Consider the following 17,209-nt stretch of genomic DNA (forward strand, 5'->3'; position numbering starts at 1 on the left):
CACCCTCATACATATCATCCTAACCAACCTGCCCTCTAAATACACGTCTGCTGTTTTCAACCAAGATCTCAGCGATCACTGCCTCATTGCCTGCATCCGTAATGGGTCAGCGGTCAAACGACCTCCACTCATCACTATCAAACGCTCCCCGAAACACTTCAGCGAGCAGGCCTTTCTAATCGACCTGGCCGAGGTATCCTGGAAGGATATTGATCTCATCCCGTCAGTAGAGGATGTCTGGTTATTTTTTTTTAAATGCCTTCCTCACCATCTTAAATAAGCAGACCCCAATCAAGAAATTTAGAACCAGAAACAGATATAGCCCTTGGTTCTCTCCAGACCTGACTGCCCTTAACCAACACAAAAACATCCGATGGCGTTCTGCATTAGCATCGAACAGCCCCCGTGATATGCAACTTTTCAGGGAATCTAGAAACCAATATACACAGGCAGTTAGAAAAGCCAAGGCTAGCTTTTTCAAGCAGAAATTTGCTTCCTGCAACACAAACTCCAAAAAGTTCTGGGACACTGTAAAATCCATGGAGAATAAGAACACCTCCTCCCAGCTGCCCACTGCACTGAGGATAGGAAACACTGTCACCACCGATAAATCCAGTATAATTGAGAATTTCAATAAGCATTTTTCTACGGCTGGCCATGCTTTCCACCTGGCTACCCCTACCCCGGTCAACAGCACTGCTCCCCCCACAGCAACTCGCCTAAGCTTTCCCCATTTCTCCTTCTCCCAAATCCTGTCAGCTGATGTTCTGAAAGAGCTGAAAAATCTGGACCCCTACAAATCAGCCGGGCTAGACAATCTGGACCCTTTCTTTCTAAAATTATCTGCCGAAATTGTTGCTACCCCTATTACTAGCCTGTTCAACCTCTCTTTTATGTCGTCTGAGATTCTCAAAGATTGGAAAGCAGCTGCGGTCATCCCCCTCTTCAAAGGGGGGGACACTCTTGACCCAAACTGCTACAGACCTATTTCTATCCTACCCTGCCTTTCTAAGGTCTTCGAAAGCCATGTCAACAAACAGATTACTGACCATTTCGAATCCCACCATACCTTCTCCGCTATGCAATCTGGTTTCAGAGCTTGTCATGGGTGCACCTCAGCCACGCTCAAGGTCCTAAACGATCTCTTAACCGACATCGATAAGAAACAATACTGTGCAGCCGTATTCATTGACCTGACCAAGGCTTTCAACTCTGTCAATCACCACATCCTCATCAGCAGACTCGATAGCCTTGGTTTCTCAAATGACTGCCTCGCCTGGTTCACCAACTACTTCTTTGATAGAGTTCAGTGTGTCAAATCGGAGGGCCTGTTGTCCGGGTCTCTGGCAGTCTCTATGGGGGTGCCACAGGGTTCAATTCTTGGACCGACTCTCTTCTCTGTATACAGCAATGATGTCGCTCTTGCTGCTGGTGAGTCTCTGATCCACCTCTACGCAGACGACACCATTCTGTATACTTCTGGCCCTTCTTTGGACACTGTGTTAACAACCCTCCAGACGAGCTTCAATGCCATACAACTCTCCTTCCGTGGCTTCCAATTGCTCTTAAATACAAGTAAAACTAAATGCATGCTCTTCAACCGATCGCTGCCTGCACCTGCCCGCCTGTCCAACATCACTACTCTGGACGGTTCTGACTTAGAATATGTGGACAACTACAAATACCTAGGTGTCTGGTTAGACTGTAAATTCTCCTTCCAGACTCACATCAAACATCTCCAATCCAAAGTTAAATCTAGAATTGGCTTCCTATTTTGCAACAAAGCATCCTTCACTCATGCTGCCAAACATACCCTTGTAAAACTGACCATCCTACTGATCCTTGACTTCGGCGATGTCATTTACAAAATAGCCTCCAATACCCTACTCAATAAATTGGATACAGTCTATCACAGTGCCATCCGTTTTGTCACCAAAGCCCCATATACTACCCTCCACTGCTACCTGTATGCTCTCGTTGGCTGGCCCTCGCTTCATACTCGTCGCCAAACTCACTGGCTCCAGGTCATATACAAGACCCTGCTTGGTAAAGTCCCCCCTTATCTCAGCTCGCTGGTCACCATAGCAGCACCCACCTGTAGCACGCGCTCCAGCAGATATATCTCTCTGGTCACCCCCAAAACCAATTCTTCCTTTGGCCGCCTCTCCTTCCAGTTCTCTGCTGCCAATGACTGGAAAGAACTACAAAAATCTCTGAAACTGGAAACACCTATCTCCCTCACTAGCTTTAAGCACCAGCTGTCAGAGCAGCTCACAGATTACTGCACCTGTACATAGCCCATCTATAATTTAGCCCAAACAACTACCTCTCCCCCTACTGAATTTATTTATTTATTTTGCTCCTTTGCACCCCATTATTTCTCTCTACTTTGCACATTATTCCACTGCAAATCTACCATTCCAATGTTTTACTTGCTATATTGTATTTACTTTGCCACCATGGCCTTTGTTTTGCCTTTACCTCCCTTATCTCAACTCATTTGCTCACATTGTATATAGACTTATTTTTCTACTGTATTATTGACTGTATGTTTGTTTTTACTCCATGTTTAACTCTGTGTTGTTGTATGTGCCGAACTGCTTTGCTTTATCTTGGCCAGGTCGCAATTGTAAATAAGAACTTGTTCTCAACTTGCCTACCTGGTTAAATAAAGGTGAAATAAAATAAATAAATAAAAAGATAGAGAACGAGAGGAAAAGAGACAGGAGAAGATTGTTTATCAGTTCACCATTGTAGGTGCTGTTGTTCTGTTAATTGAAGGCTACTGCGGTGTCATGTGAGGGGAATAGGAGAAGAGGAGAGTGGAAAGCAGGTGTGTGTTGAGTCTCACCTGTTGTACAGTAGCCTTTTGAAGTCCTGGAAGAGAGTGTCCTTGTTCTTGTCGATGAAGCCAACCACAGAGTACCTGTGTAAATACAAAAGTGCACGCACGCACGCACGCACGCACGCACGCACGCACGCACGCACAAACCTCTTGATCATCTTTTTCTGACACTAAGACCGTCTTAAAACTTGCATCACCGAAGACGGTGCTTACAAATGACAACAGCGTCTCCTAAACCCTACTCAGGAACGATTAAAATGGATGAATCACAGAAGAATTAGAGAACAAATCCTCTGTTTCCAGTCTGAGACAGTGGAAGAGTAGGAGCCATCTGTGTTACTCAGTAAGACCCAGGGGAAACTGGCCCATTACCCCCCTTACTCTACAGTATCAGCCTGCATCTCAAATAGCACCCTATTCCCTATATAGTGCACTCCTTTTGGCCAGAACCCATTGACCAGAGACCTACAGTATGGGCCCTGGTCAAAGGTAGTGCACTATCTAGGGAATAGGGTGCCATTTGGGATGCAGGGAGTCTGAAGTTTGAGTGCTCCCTGAACCAATTAGGCTACGCTGCAGGAGGCAGAGTCCATGGTTATTATAATGGTCACATCTTTAAAGCCATATAATATGTTAACTATGGGGAGTTAGCTAGAGCTGCTGGGCTGGACAGGCAAGCAGGCACTGAGGATGGTTGGCACACTGTAGCATACAAAGCTTGTGATTTGGTTGATAGTGTTGGATGATCTCACGCTGTTGTACTGATTAGGGTATTAAGAGAACATAGTGAAGTGCAATGAACTCCCTACTGCCGCCACAGAGACTTTTAGCCGAGAGTGGTTCCATACAGTACACCACCGCAGCGGTTACTTACACGACATTCCCTGCATAGTGCCGGACACGGAAATCTCTGTCAAACTCCAAACTCTTGTCTGTCGGGGAGAGCTGAGGATGGAGAGAGATAAATAAAGAGAGAGAGACAGAGAAAGAGAGAGAGGGAGAAAGAAAGAGAAATTGAGTAACACAACCCGGGGGAAGTGGGGACATGTAACCTAATAGCTCCCATGCAGAGGAGCTAAAAAGATGGGGCAATATACTCTGTAATATCAAGGATACCTGTTTTCATATGTGCTATGCTCAGTATTTCCTTACGGGAAAGTTGCTTCCCCAGATATAACATAGTGTACACCATTAGAGAGTGACAGAAGCAGCATCCCCAGATGAGAGAGAGAGGAAATCTGTGCACATGAAATATGAATGAGCTGTGTGTGGTGCCGCAGGAACTCATGTGGATGACTGTATGTAGGCCAGTGGTGCCGCAGGAACTCATGTGGATGGCTATATGTAGGCCAGTGGTGCCGCAGGAACTCATGTGGATGGCTGTATGTAGGCCAGTGGTGCCGCAGGAACTCATGTGGATGACTGTATGTAGGCCAGTGGTGCTGCAGGAACTCATGTGGATGGCTATTTGTAGGCCAGTGGTGCCGCAGGAGCTCATGTGGATGGCTGTATGTAGGCCAGTGGTGCCGCAGGAACTCATGTGGATGGCTGTATGTAGGCCAGTGGTGCTACAGGAACTCATGTGGATGGCTGTATGTAGGCCAGTGGTGCCGCAGGAACTCATGTGGATGGCTATATGTAGGCCAGTGGTGCTGCAGGAACTCATGTGGATGGCTGTTTGTAGGCCAGTGGTGCTACAGGAACTCATGTGGATGGCTGTATGTAGGCCAGTGGTGCTACAGGAACTCATGTGGATGGCTATATGTAGGCCAGTGGTGCTACAGGAACTCATGTGGATGGCTATATGTAGGCCAGTGGTGCTGCAGGAACTCATGTGGATGGCGGTATGTAGGCCAGTGGTGCTACAGGAACTCATGTGGATGGCTATATGTAGGCCAGTGGTGCTGCAGGAACTAATGTGGATGGCTGTATGTAGGCCAGTGGTGCTACAGGAACTCATGTGGATGGCTGTATGTAGGCCAGTGGTGCTACAGGAACTCATGTGGATGGCTGTATGTAGGCCAGTGGTGCTACAGGAACTCATGTGGATGGCTATATGTAGGCCAGTGGTGCTGCAGGAACTCATGTGGATGGCTATATGTAGGCCAGTGGTGCTACAGGAACTCATGTGGATGGCTATATGTAGGCCAGTGGTGCTGCAGGAACTCATGTGGATGGCTATATGTAGGCCAGTGGTGCTGCAGGAACTCATGTGGATGGCTGTATGTAGGCCAGTGGTGCTACAGGAACTCATGTGGATGGCTGTATGTAGGCCAGTGGTGCCGCAGGAACTCATGTGGATGGCTATATGTAGGCCAGTGGTGCTGCAGGAACTCATGTGGATGGCTGTTTGTAGGCCAGTGGTGCTACAGGAACTCATGTGGATGGCTGTATGTAGGCCAGTGGTGCTACAGGAACTCATGTGGATGGCTATATGTAGGCCAGTGGTGCTACAGGAACTCATGTGGATGGCTATATGTAGGCCAGTGGTGCTGCAGGAACTCATGTGGATGGCGGTATGTAGGCCAGTGGTGCTACAGGAACTCATGTGGATGGCTATATGTAGGCCAGTGGTGCTGCAGGAACTAATGTGGATGGCTGTATGTAGGCCAGTGGTGCTACAGGAACTCATGTGGATGGCTGTATGTAGGCCAGTGGTGCTACAGGAACTCATGTGGATGGCTGTATGTAGGCCAGTGGTGCTACAGGAACTCATGTGGATGGCTATATGTAGGCCAGTGGTGCTGCAGGAACTCATGTGGATGGCTATATGTAGGCCAGTGGTGCTACAGGAACTCATGTGGATGGCTATATGTAGGCCAGTGGTGCTGCAGGAACTCATGTGGATGGCTATATGTAGGCCAGTGGTGCTGCAGGAACTCATGTGGATGGCTGTATGTAGGCCAGTGGTGCTACAGGAACTAATGTGGATGGCTATATGTAGGCCAGTGGTGCTACAGGAACTCATGTGGATGGCTATATGTAGGCCAGTGGTGCTACAGGAACTCATGTGGATGGCTATATGTAGGCCAGTGGTGCTACAGGAACTCATGTGGATGGCTGTATGTAGGCCAGTGGTGCTACAGGAACTCATGTGGATGGCTATATGTAGGCCAGTGGTGCTACAGGAACTCATGTGGATGGCTATATGTAGGCCAGTGGTGCTGCAGGAACTCATGTGGATGGCTGTATGTAGGCCAGTGGTGTTACAGGAACTCATGTGGATGGCTGTATGTAGGCCAGTGGTGCTACAGGAACTCATGTGGATGGCTATATGTAGGCCAGTGGTGCTGCAGGAACTCATGTGGATGGCTATATGTAGGCCAGTGGTGCTACAGGAACTCATGTGGATGGCTATATGTAGGCCAGTGGTGCTGCAGGAACTCATGTGGATGGCTGTTTGTAGGCCAGTGGTGCTACAGGAACTCATGTGGATGGCTGTATGTAGGCCAGTGGTGCTACAGGAACTCATGTGGATGGCTATATGTAGGCCAGTGGTGCTACAGGAACTCATGTGGATGGCTATATGTAGGCCAGTGGTGCTGCAGGAACTCATGTGGATGGCGGTATGTAGGCCAGTGGTGCTACAGGAACTCATGTGGATGGCTATATGTAGGCCAGTGGTGCTGCAGGAACTAATGTGGATGGCTGTATGTAGGCCAGTGGTGCTACAGGAACTCATGTGGATGGCTGTATGTAGGCCAGTGGTGCTACAGGAACTCATGTGGATGGCTGTATGTAGGCCAGTGGTGCTACAGGAACTCATGTGGATGGCTATATGTAGGCCAGTGGTGCTGCAGGAACTCATGTGGATGGCTATATGTAGGCCAGTGGTGCTACAGGAACTCATGTGGATGGCTATATGTAGGCCAGTGGTGCTGCAGGAACTCATGTGGATGGCTATATGTAGGCCAGTGGTGCTGCAGGAACTCATGTGGATGGCTGTATGTAGGCCAGTGGTGCTACAGGAACTAATGTGGATGGCTATATGTAGGCCAGTGGTGCTACAGGAACTCATGTGGATGGCTATATGTAGGCCAGTGGTGCTACAGGAACTCATGTGGATGGCTATATGTAGGCCAGTGGTGCTGCAGGAACTCATGTGGATGGCTGTATGTAGGCCAGTGGTGCTACAGGAACTCATGTGGATGGCTGTATGTAGGCCAGTGGTGCTACAGGAACTCATGTGGATGGCTATATGTAGGCCAGTGGTGCTGCAGGAACTCATGTGGATGGCTATATGTAGGCCAGTGGTGCTACAGGAACTCATGTGGATGGCTATATGTAGGCCAGTGGTGCTGCAGGAACTCATGTGGATGGCTATATGTAGGCCAGTGGTGCTGCAGGAACTCATGTGGATGGCTGTATGTAGGCCAGTGGTGCTACAGGAACTAATGTGGATGGCTATATGTAGGCCAGTGGTGCTACAGGAACTCATGTGGATGGCTATATGTAGGCCAGTGGTGCTACAGGAACTCATGTGGATGGCTATATGTAGGCCAGTGGTGCTACAGGAACTCATGTGGATGGCTATATGTAGGCCAGTGGTGCTGCAGGAACTCATGTGGATGGCTATATGTAGGCCAGTGGTGCTGCAGGAACTCATGTGGATGGCTATATGTAGGCCAGTGGTGCTGCAGGAACTCATGTGGATGGCTATATGTAGGCCAGTGGTGCTACAGGAACTCATGTGGATGGCTATATGTAGGCCAGTGGTGCTACAGGAACTCATGTGGATGGCTATATGTAGGCCAGTGGTGCTGCAGGAACTCATGTGGATGGCTATATGTAGGCCAGTGGTGCTGCAGGAACTCATGTGGATGGCTATATGTAGGCCAGTGGTGCTACAGGAACTCATGTGGATGGCTGTTTGTAGGCCAGTGGTGCTACAGGAACTCATGTGGATGGCGGTATGTAGGCCAGTGGTGCTGCAGGAACTCATGTGGATGGCTGTATGTAGGCCAGTGGTGCTACAGGAACTCATGTGGATGGCTATATGTAGGCCAGTGGTGCCGCAGGAACTCATGTGGATGGCTATATGTAGGCCAGTGGTGCTGCAGGAACTCATGTGGATGGCTATATGTAGGCCAGTGGTGCTGCAGGAACTCATGTGGATGGCTGTATGTAGGCCAGTGGTGCTACAGGAACTAATGTGGATGGCTATATGTAGGCCAGTGGTGCTACAGGAACTCATGTGGATGGCTATATGTAGGCCAGTGGTGCTGCAGGAACTCATGTGGATGGCTATATGTAGGCCAGTGGTGCTACAGGAACTCATGTGGATGGCTATTTGTAGGCCAGTGGTGCTACAGGAACTCATGTGGATGGCTGTTTGTAGGCCAGTGGTGCTACAGGAACTCATGTGGATGGCTATATGTAGGCCAGTGGTGCTGCAGGAACTCATGTGGATGGCTATATGTAGGCCAGTGGTGCTACAGGAACTCATGTGGATGGCTGTTTGTAGGCCAGTGGTGCTACAGGAACTCATGTGGATGGCGGTATGTAGGCCAGTGGTGCTACAGGAACTAATGTGGATGGCGGTATGTAGGCCAGTGGTGCTACAGGAACTCATGTGGATGGCTGTATGTAGGCCAGTGGTGCTACAGGAACTCATGTGGATGGCGGTATGTAGGCCAGTGGTGCTGCAGGAACTCATGTGGATGGCGGTATGTAGGCCAGTGGTGCTACAGGAACTCATGTGGATGGCTGTATGTAGGCCAGTGGTGCTGCAGGAACTCATGTGGATGGCGGTATGTAGGCCAGTGGTGCTACAGGAACTCATGTGGATGGCGGTATGTAGGCCAGTGGTGCTACAGGAACTCATGTGGATGGCTGTTTGTAGGCCAGTGGTGGAGTGCAGTGAGGAGAGAAACGTAGTGTGACAGGAAAGGCAGAGAGGTCTGAGTCCTCTGCAAACTCTGTAATGAGCCTGTGTGTGTATACCTGACTGTATGTGTGTGTGTATACCTGACTGTATGTGTGTGTGTATACCTGACTGTATGTGTGTGCGTACCTGTTTGTGTCTATATATACATCCATCCATCCATGTTTGTACATCTGTGTGTTGATGTGTGTGACTGCGTCAGTGGTATATTGGTGTGCTACTGTAGAGTAGCTAGTGTGTCTGGTGACAGGGAGAGGACGCCCTTGGCAGCCCTGTGGCATGGTGGGAGTAGCATTATACAGTGGGTTTCATAAGTATTCACCCCCCTTGGATTTCTTCACATATGTATTGTGTTACAAAGTGGGATTAAAATGGATTTCATTGTCATTTTTTTTATCAACGATCTACACAAAATACTCTATTTTTTTTATTTTTTGTATTGAAAAATAAAACACTAATATATCTTGAATAGATAAGTGTTTAACACCCTGAGTCAATACATATTAGGAACAGCTTTGGCAGCAATTAAAAGCTGGGAGTCTTCTTGGGTGAGTCTAAGATTTGCACACCTGGATTGTGAAATAATTTCCATTATTATTATTTTCAAAAGTCTTCAAGCTCTGACAAAGTGTTGGGGATCAGAGCCAAACAGCCATTTTCAAGTCTTGCCATAGATTTTCAAGCAGATTTAATTCAAAACGGTGGCCACTCAGGAACATTCACTGTCTTCTTAGTAAGCAACTAGTGTAGATTTGGCTTTTTGTTGGAGGTTATTGTCCTGCTGAAAGGTGAATTCTTCTCCCTCTCCTGTTTCTATGTTGTGTCTGGGTGGTTTAATACATCATCCACAGCATAACTATTAACGTGACCATGCTTAAAAGAGATATTCAATGTCTGATTTGTTATTGTTATCCATCTACAAATCACTGCCCTTCTTCACGAGGCTTTCGAAAAGCTCCCTGGTGTTTGTAGTTTAATCTGTGATTGAATTCAATACTTGACTGAGGGACCTTACATATGTTGTATGTATGGAGGACAGAGGAAGTGGTGGTCATTCAAAAATAATATCAACCCCTATGTAACATATTATCTCACACAGAGAGAGAGAGAGAGTGTGCCTGAGTCATCAAGCGGAGAGAGGTACTCGGGAGAGAAAGGCATCTAGTCCCATTAAAACACAAGGCAGAAATGATTTGCACACAGCAATAGATTAGAGAACCTCCAATAAGCCATTGGGACAGACACTGCTATATAAAACAGGGACAGCCAGGACGTTTGGAGGAGCAGAGAGAGAATAGAGAGCCTGAGTGCCTGAGTCATCGAACAGAGAGAGAATAGAGAGCCTGAGTCATCGAACAGAGAGAGAATAGAGAGCAGGAGTCATCGAGCAGAGAGAGAATAGAGAGCCTGAGTTATCGAGAGGAGAGAGAATAGAGAGCCTGAGTGCCTGAGTCATTGAACAGAGAGAGAATAGAGTGCCTGAGTCATCAAACAGAGAGAGAATAAAGAGCCTGAGTGCCTGAGTCATCGAGCGGAGAAAGAATAGAGAGCCTGAGTCATCGAGCGGAGAGAGAATAAAGAGCCTGAGTGCCTGAGTCATCGAGCGGAGAAAGAATAGAGAGCCTGAGTCATCGAGCGGAGATAGAACAAAGAGCCTGAGTCATCGAGCGGAGAGAGAATAGAGAGCCTGAGTCATCGAGCGGAGAAAGAATAGAGAGCCTGAGTCATCGAGCGGAGAAAGAATAGAGAGCCTGAGTCACTGAGCAGAGAGAGAATAGAGAGCCTAAGTCATCAAGCAGAGAGAGAATAGAGAGCCTGAGTCATCGAGCAGAGAGAATAGAGAGCCTAAGTCATCGAGCAGAGAGAGAATAGAGCCTGAGTCATCGAGCGGAGAGAGAACAGAGACCCTGAGTCAACAAGAGGAGAGAGAATAGAGAGCCCGAGTACCTGAATCATCAAGCAGAGAGAGAATAGAGAGCTTGAGTCATCGAGCATAGAGAGAATAGAGAGCCTGAGTGCCTGAGTCATCGAGCAGAGAGAGAATAGAGAGCCTGAGTGCCTGAGTCATCGAGCGGAGAAAGAATAGAGAGCCTGAGTCATCGAGCGGAGAAAGAATAGAGAGACTGAGTCACCGAGCAGAGAGAGAATAGAGAGCCTGAGTCATCAAGCAGAGAGAGAATAGAGAGCCTTAGTCAACAAGAGGAGAGAGAATAGAGAGCCTGAGTCATCCAGCGGAGAGAAAATAAAGAGCCTGAGTCAACAAGCGTAGAGAGAATAGAGAGCCTGAGTCATCGAGCATAGAGAGAATAGAGAGCCTGAGTCAACAAGAGGAGAGAGAATAGAGAGCCCGAGTACCTGAATAATCAAGCAGAGAGAGAATAGAGCCTGAGTCATCGAGCATAGAGAGAATAAAGAGCCTGAGTCATCGAGCAGAGAGAGAATAGAGAGCCTGAGTGCCTGAGTCATCGAGCGGAGAGAAAATAAAGTGCCTGAGTCATCGAGCAGAGAGAAAATAAAGAGCCTGAGTGCCTGAGTCATCGAACAGAGAGAGAATAGAGAGCCTGTGTCATCGAGCAGAGATAGAACAAAGAGCCTGAGTCATCGAACGGAGAGAGAATAGAGAGCCTGAGTGCCTGTGTCAATGAGCAGAGAGAGAATAGAGAGCCTTAGTCATCGAGCGGAGAGAGAACAAAGAGCCTGATTGCCTGAGTCATCGAACAGAGAGAGAATAAAGAGCCTTATTCTCTCGCCGCTCGATGACTAGAGAGCCTGAGTCATCGAGCAGAGAGAGAATAGAGAGCCTGAGTGCCTGTCATCGAACAGAGAGAGAATATAGAGCCTGAGTGATCCAGTGGAGAGAGAATAGAAAGCCTGAGTCATCGAGCGGAGAGAGAATAGAGAGCCTGAGTCATCAATTGGAGAGAGAATAGAGAGCCTGAGTGATCGAGCGGAGAGAGAATAGAGAGCCTGAGTGCCTGAGTCATCGAGGGGAGAGAGAATAGAGAGCCTGAGTGCCTTAGTCATCGAGCGGCGAAAGAATAGAGATCCTGAGTCATCGAGTAGAGAGAGAATAGAGAGCCTGAGTTATCAAGCAGAGAGAGTATAGAGCCTGAGTCATCGAGCGGAGAGCTCACACACACCAATGGAAGAAGAGAAAGTCCCTGTAGATGGGAGTGAGGATGTTGTTAACGAGAGAACAACTCACAGGCAGCAAACTGTGAAGGAAAGTATACACATCTCTGTGTGACCGCATTCAAGTTCCTATTCAAAGCATTGAAAATGTAACATGTTTTCCATAGCAGAAATACTTCAGTGGAGCTGTGATAGGGAATTGATCCATGAAGGGCCCCGTGCTCTTTACAGGCCAGTACCGCCAGCCAGCCAACCTGGCAGCTGGACATACAGCCATCTAGCCAGACAGACAGACGGAGGCTGCTGGAAGCCACCTTGTCCTCATCTATCACAATAAGTCCCCCTCCACGCACACTGCCAGCTATACTATTACCACCTCTCTCTCTCTCTCTCTCTCTGTCACTCTTTATCCAGCCTAACGCCTACTGTATATCAGATGATAAAGAGGGGGGGATGCCGTGCAAGGGAGATACAACAGAAGGTTTCGATAGAGGTAGAAAATAAAGAGAGAGGGGGACAAAACAATGGAAAGTAAAGGGGGTGAGAAAAGGACAGAGATACGCGAGGTGGAACAAAGAGGGTATGAGGGGAGACAGAGCGAGAAAGAAATAAGCCTGAAGCGAGAGGGGATACAGCAGAACATCTTCGACTGGAACAGAAAGGAGAGAGAAGACGGAGGTAGTGTTATGGGCAGGGGGGGGATATTGGGTTCTTCACAGGTAGGACACATAGAACATATAACACATCAGGTGGATCCAAAACAGGTTTTGAACAAGTATATTGTGCCTATTTACACAGTCATGTGTACACAGACTGTAATCATTGGAATAAGTTCCCTTGCCTTTTGCATCTTTTAGTTCCACATTCATTCCTTGGAGAACGACGCTGCACCTGTACACAAAAGCACCGAACGTTCTCGTATTGAAATAGTACGTGAGCATGTAGGCCATTCATATCTGTACAACTCAGAGAAACTGGCCTCATGCATTTGTAATCACAATAAGGCGATAGCCTGGTGTGTAAATGGGTGAACAGCTTTATGGCAGAGACACCTTCTGATCACCCCAACACCTGCTGTCCCTCGTCCTCCTGCCCAAATCTCGCATCTCTCGCATCTCCAGCATCTCTCCTCTCCTCTGCCACCTCCACCGCCATCCTGTTCACCCCCCCCCCCCCCCGCTGACTAAGCTGGCACCTGTCGGGTAAACACGCCAGGCGGGCCGACTGACTGGCTCCAAACCGGTCAATCACTCACCACAGGAGCCAATCAGGACACAGGGAGATGGACGGTGCAGCTGTCATGGTATTTACTCTCTCACTACATAACCTCTCTAGACTCCAAACCGGCAGATGATTACTTTATAAAAAACAGAGTCAGACATACACTGAGTGTACCAAACATTGGGAACACCTTCCTAATATTGAGTAGCAATACCATTTTGCCCTCAAAACAGCCTCCATTTGTCAGGACATGGACTCTACAAGGTGTTGAAAGTGTTCCACAGGGATACTGGCCCATGTTGACTTCAATGCTTCCCACAGTTGTGTCAAGTTGGCTGGATGTCCTTTGGGTGGTGGACCATTCTTGATACACACGGGAAACTGTAGAGCGTGAAAAACCCAGCAGCGTTGAAGTTCTTGACACAAACCGGTGCGCCTGGCACCTACTACCATACCCCATTCAAAGACATTTAAATCTTCTATCTTGACCGTTCACCCTCTGAATGACACACATACACAATCCATACTCAATTGTCTCAAGGCTTAAAAATCCATCTTTAACCTGTCTCCTCCCCTGATTGAAGTGGATTTAACAGGTGACATCAATAAGGGATCATAGCTTTCACCTGGATTCACCTGGTCAGTCTGTCATGGAAAGAGTTCCTATTGTTCCTAATGTTTTGGCCTCTCCGTGGATAAACTAGGCACCCACTTCTAGGACTAGTTCAAACGTGATATCAAGAGTATGATGCATTGAGAGGTAAAAAAGACATTGCGCTGGAACCGGAGAACTTGCGAAGCTTTCTCGCTTTCTCCCAGACGTGAAGGAGAGCACTCTAGACATCCTTCCTTCCTGCCTCCAGTGCCTCCAGTGCTTGTGTTGTAAACACCCTACAGCCTAGAACAGCAGGCCCATGCTATTAGCATCACATGGTGTATGCTAGGGTAATCACTTAACGACGGCCTGCCGCTGCCTCTGACTGACACACACACACACACACACACACACACACACAGCATCCTATGCTGCATCTGAAAAGAGACTGCAAAGAGCAGAATCAGAGGGTGGATAGAAGAGAGAGGGGGGGATGAGGGAGAGGTAGTGTGTGTGTCAAATAAAATTGTATTTGTCACATGCTTCGTAAAAAACATGTGTAGACAAACAGTGAAATGCTTACTTACACCCCTTCCCAACAATGCAGAGAGAAACATAGAAAAATAATAAATAGAGAATTTGTAACGATAACGTGGCTATATACACAGGGTACCAGTACCGAGTCGATGTGCAGGGGTACAAGGTAATTGAGGTAGATATGTACATATAGGTAAAGTAACTAGGCAACACAATAGATAATAAGCAGTAGCAGCAATGTATGTGATGAGTCAGAATAGTTAGCACAAAATGGGGTCAAATGCAGATAGTCGGAGTAGCTACTTGTTTAACTATTTAGCCGTCTTATGGCAGAAGCTGCTCAGGGTCCTGTTGGTTCCAGACTGCGGCAAGCTGAGAGAACAGTCTATGACGTGGGTGGTTTGAGACTGACAATTTTGTAGGGCCTCAAACACCGCCAGTTGCCATACCAAGCGACGATGCAGCCAGTGAAGATGCTCTCAATGGTGCCGCTGTGTAACTTTTTGAGGAACATGCCAAATCTTTTCATCCTCACGAGAGGGGAAGAGGTGTTGTTGTGCGACTGTGTTGGACTGTGTGGACCATGTTAATTCCCTTAGTGATGTAGAAAAGTAGCCCCTAAAAAGAATGAATTCCTAGCATATACAAAGACAGGGTATTACGGGGGTACGACTTCACAAAGTGTACAAGAGAAGGCGGAGAGTAAACTTGTAACGGTAGTCTTCGGTGGAAGGAGAGGAGGACCAAAGCGCAGCGTGGTTTGTATTCATGATATATATTTGAATGAAATATCACTGGACACAGAAAACAAAAGGAACAAGAGAAATAAATGAGAACCGACACAGTCCCGTGTGGAACAAACACTGACACGGAAAAATAATCACCCACCAAACACAGGTGGGAAAAGGCTACCTAAGTATGATTCTCAATCAGAGACAACGAACGACACCTGCCTCTGATTGAGAACCATACCAGGCCAAACACAAAACCACAAAATAGAAAAAGGAACATAGACTACCCACCCTAACTCACGCCCTGACCAAACTAAAACAAAGACATAAGAAAGGAACTAAGGTCAGAACGTGACAAAATTGGGAGATTCGAAATTTGAGGATGGTATCAATTAGTCTGGCTGACACCTAACTTGAAGCCCTCGTTACTTCAGAGTCTGGAAAGGCTATTTTGACGTTGTCGGCACTGTGTGTTCATAATCAAGGGGTAGTGCTTTTTACTGATTGGGTCTCCACTGTGTCTTTCTCACTCAAACAGCCACATGGACAGCCAAACACAGCCCCCAGAGCGCCGCCCCCTTCCAATACAACTGTTGGAATTATTTCAACCCCTTCTTCGCGAATACTGCACTAACAACAGACTCCTGTCCAGACCAGCTATCCCTCGCTGTGTACCACATCAGCCAAGCTAAGTATCGACATCAGCAAGTACGAGGAGAAGCAGGGAAACGTTTCCCAAAACTTTATATAGCTAGAACAACTGCAGTCCGTTTAAAACTTCTTCAAAGTTCTATTATACAGTTGTCAGTAAGTAACCACTCCTGGAACACCACAAAGAGGAAGTAACCACTCCTGGAACACCACAAAGAGGAAGTAACCACTCCTGGAACACCACAAAGAGGAAGTAACCACTCCTGGAACACCACAAAGAGGAAGTAACCACTCCTGGAACACCACAAAGAGGAAGTAACCACTCCTGGAACACCACAAAGAGGAAGTAACCACTCCTGGAACACCACAAAGAGGAAGTAACCACTCCTGGCACACCACAAAGAGGAAGTAACCACTCCTGGAACACCACAAATAGGAAGTAACCACTCCTGGAACACCACAAAGAGGAAGTAACCACTCCTGGCACACCACAAAGAGGAAGTAACCACTCCTGGCACACCACAAAGAGGAAGTAACCACTCCTGGAACACCACAAAGAGGAAGTAACCACTCCTGGCACACCACAAAGAGGAAGTAACCACTCCTGGCACACCACAAAGAGGAAGTAACCACTCCTGGAACACCACAAAGAGGAAGTAACCACTCCTGGCACACCACAAAGAGGAAGTAACCACTCCTGGCACACCACAAAAAGGAAGTAACCACTCCTGGCACACCACAAAGAGGAAGTAACCACTCCTGGAACACCACAAAGAGGAAGTAACCACTCCTGGAACACCACAAAGAGGAAGTAACCACTCATGGCACACCACAAAGAGGAAGTAACCACTCCTGGAACACCACAAAGAGGAAGTAACCACTCCTGGAACACCACAAAGAGGAAGTAACCACTCATGGCACACCACAAAGAGGAAGTAACCACTCCTGGAACACCACAAAGAGGAAGTAACCACTCCTGGAACACCACAAAGAGGAAGTAACCACTCCTAGAACACCACAAAGAGGAAGTAACCATTCCTGGAACACCACAAAGAGGAAGTAACCACTCCTGGTTCCTCTCTAGGGTTCTTCCTAGGTTTTGGCCTTTCTAGGGAGGTTTCCTAGCCACCGTGCTTCTACACCTGCATTGCTTGCTGTTTGGGGTTTTAGGCTGGGTTTCTGTACAGCACTTTGAGATATCAGCTGATGTACGAAGGGCTATATAAATACATTTGATATGATTTGATCCTGGCACACCACAAAGAGGAAGTCACCACTCCTGGAACACCACAAAGAGGAAGTAACCACTCCTGGCACACCACAAAGAGGAAGTAACCACTCCTGGCACACCACAAAGAGGAAGTAACCACTCCTGGAACACCACAAAGAGGAAGTAACCACTCCTGGAACACCACAAAGAGGAAGTAACCACTCCTGGTTCCTCTCTAGGGTTCTTCCTAGGTTTTGGCCTTTCTAGGGAGTTTTCCTAGCCACCGTGCTTCTACACCTGCATTGCTTGCTGTTTGGGGTTTTAGGCTGGGTTTCTGTACAGCACTTTGAGATATCAGCTGATGTACGAAGGGCTATATAAATACATTTGATATGATTTGACC

General features: G+C 47.6%; 1 protein-coding gene across 1 annotated transcript in view; it reads right to left on the reverse strand.

The window, feature by feature from the left end:
- Positions 1-17,209, reverse strand: part of myo1d (myosin 1D) — a 126,337-nt gene that overhangs the window by 50,196 nt on the left and 58,932 nt on the right. Inside the window, exons 12-13 of the mRNA XM_036946371.2 lie at positions 3,720-3,790; positions 2,852-2,926 (exon numbers count right to left, since the gene is read on the reverse strand). Coding sequence (XP_036802266.1) covers positions 2,852-2,926; positions 3,720-3,790 — 146 coding nt within the window. The remainder of the gene's footprint in view (positions 1-2,851; positions 2,927-3,719; positions 3,791-17,209) is intronic.

This window comes from Oncorhynchus mykiss, chromosome 16, assembly GCF_057628025.1.
Source record: "Oncorhynchus mykiss isolate SJ-2025 chromosome 16, ASM5762802v1, whole genome shotgun sequence".
In the NCBI taxonomy this organism is placed as follows: Eukaryota; Metazoa; Chordata; class Actinopteri; order Salmoniformes; family Salmonidae; genus Oncorhynchus; species Oncorhynchus mykiss.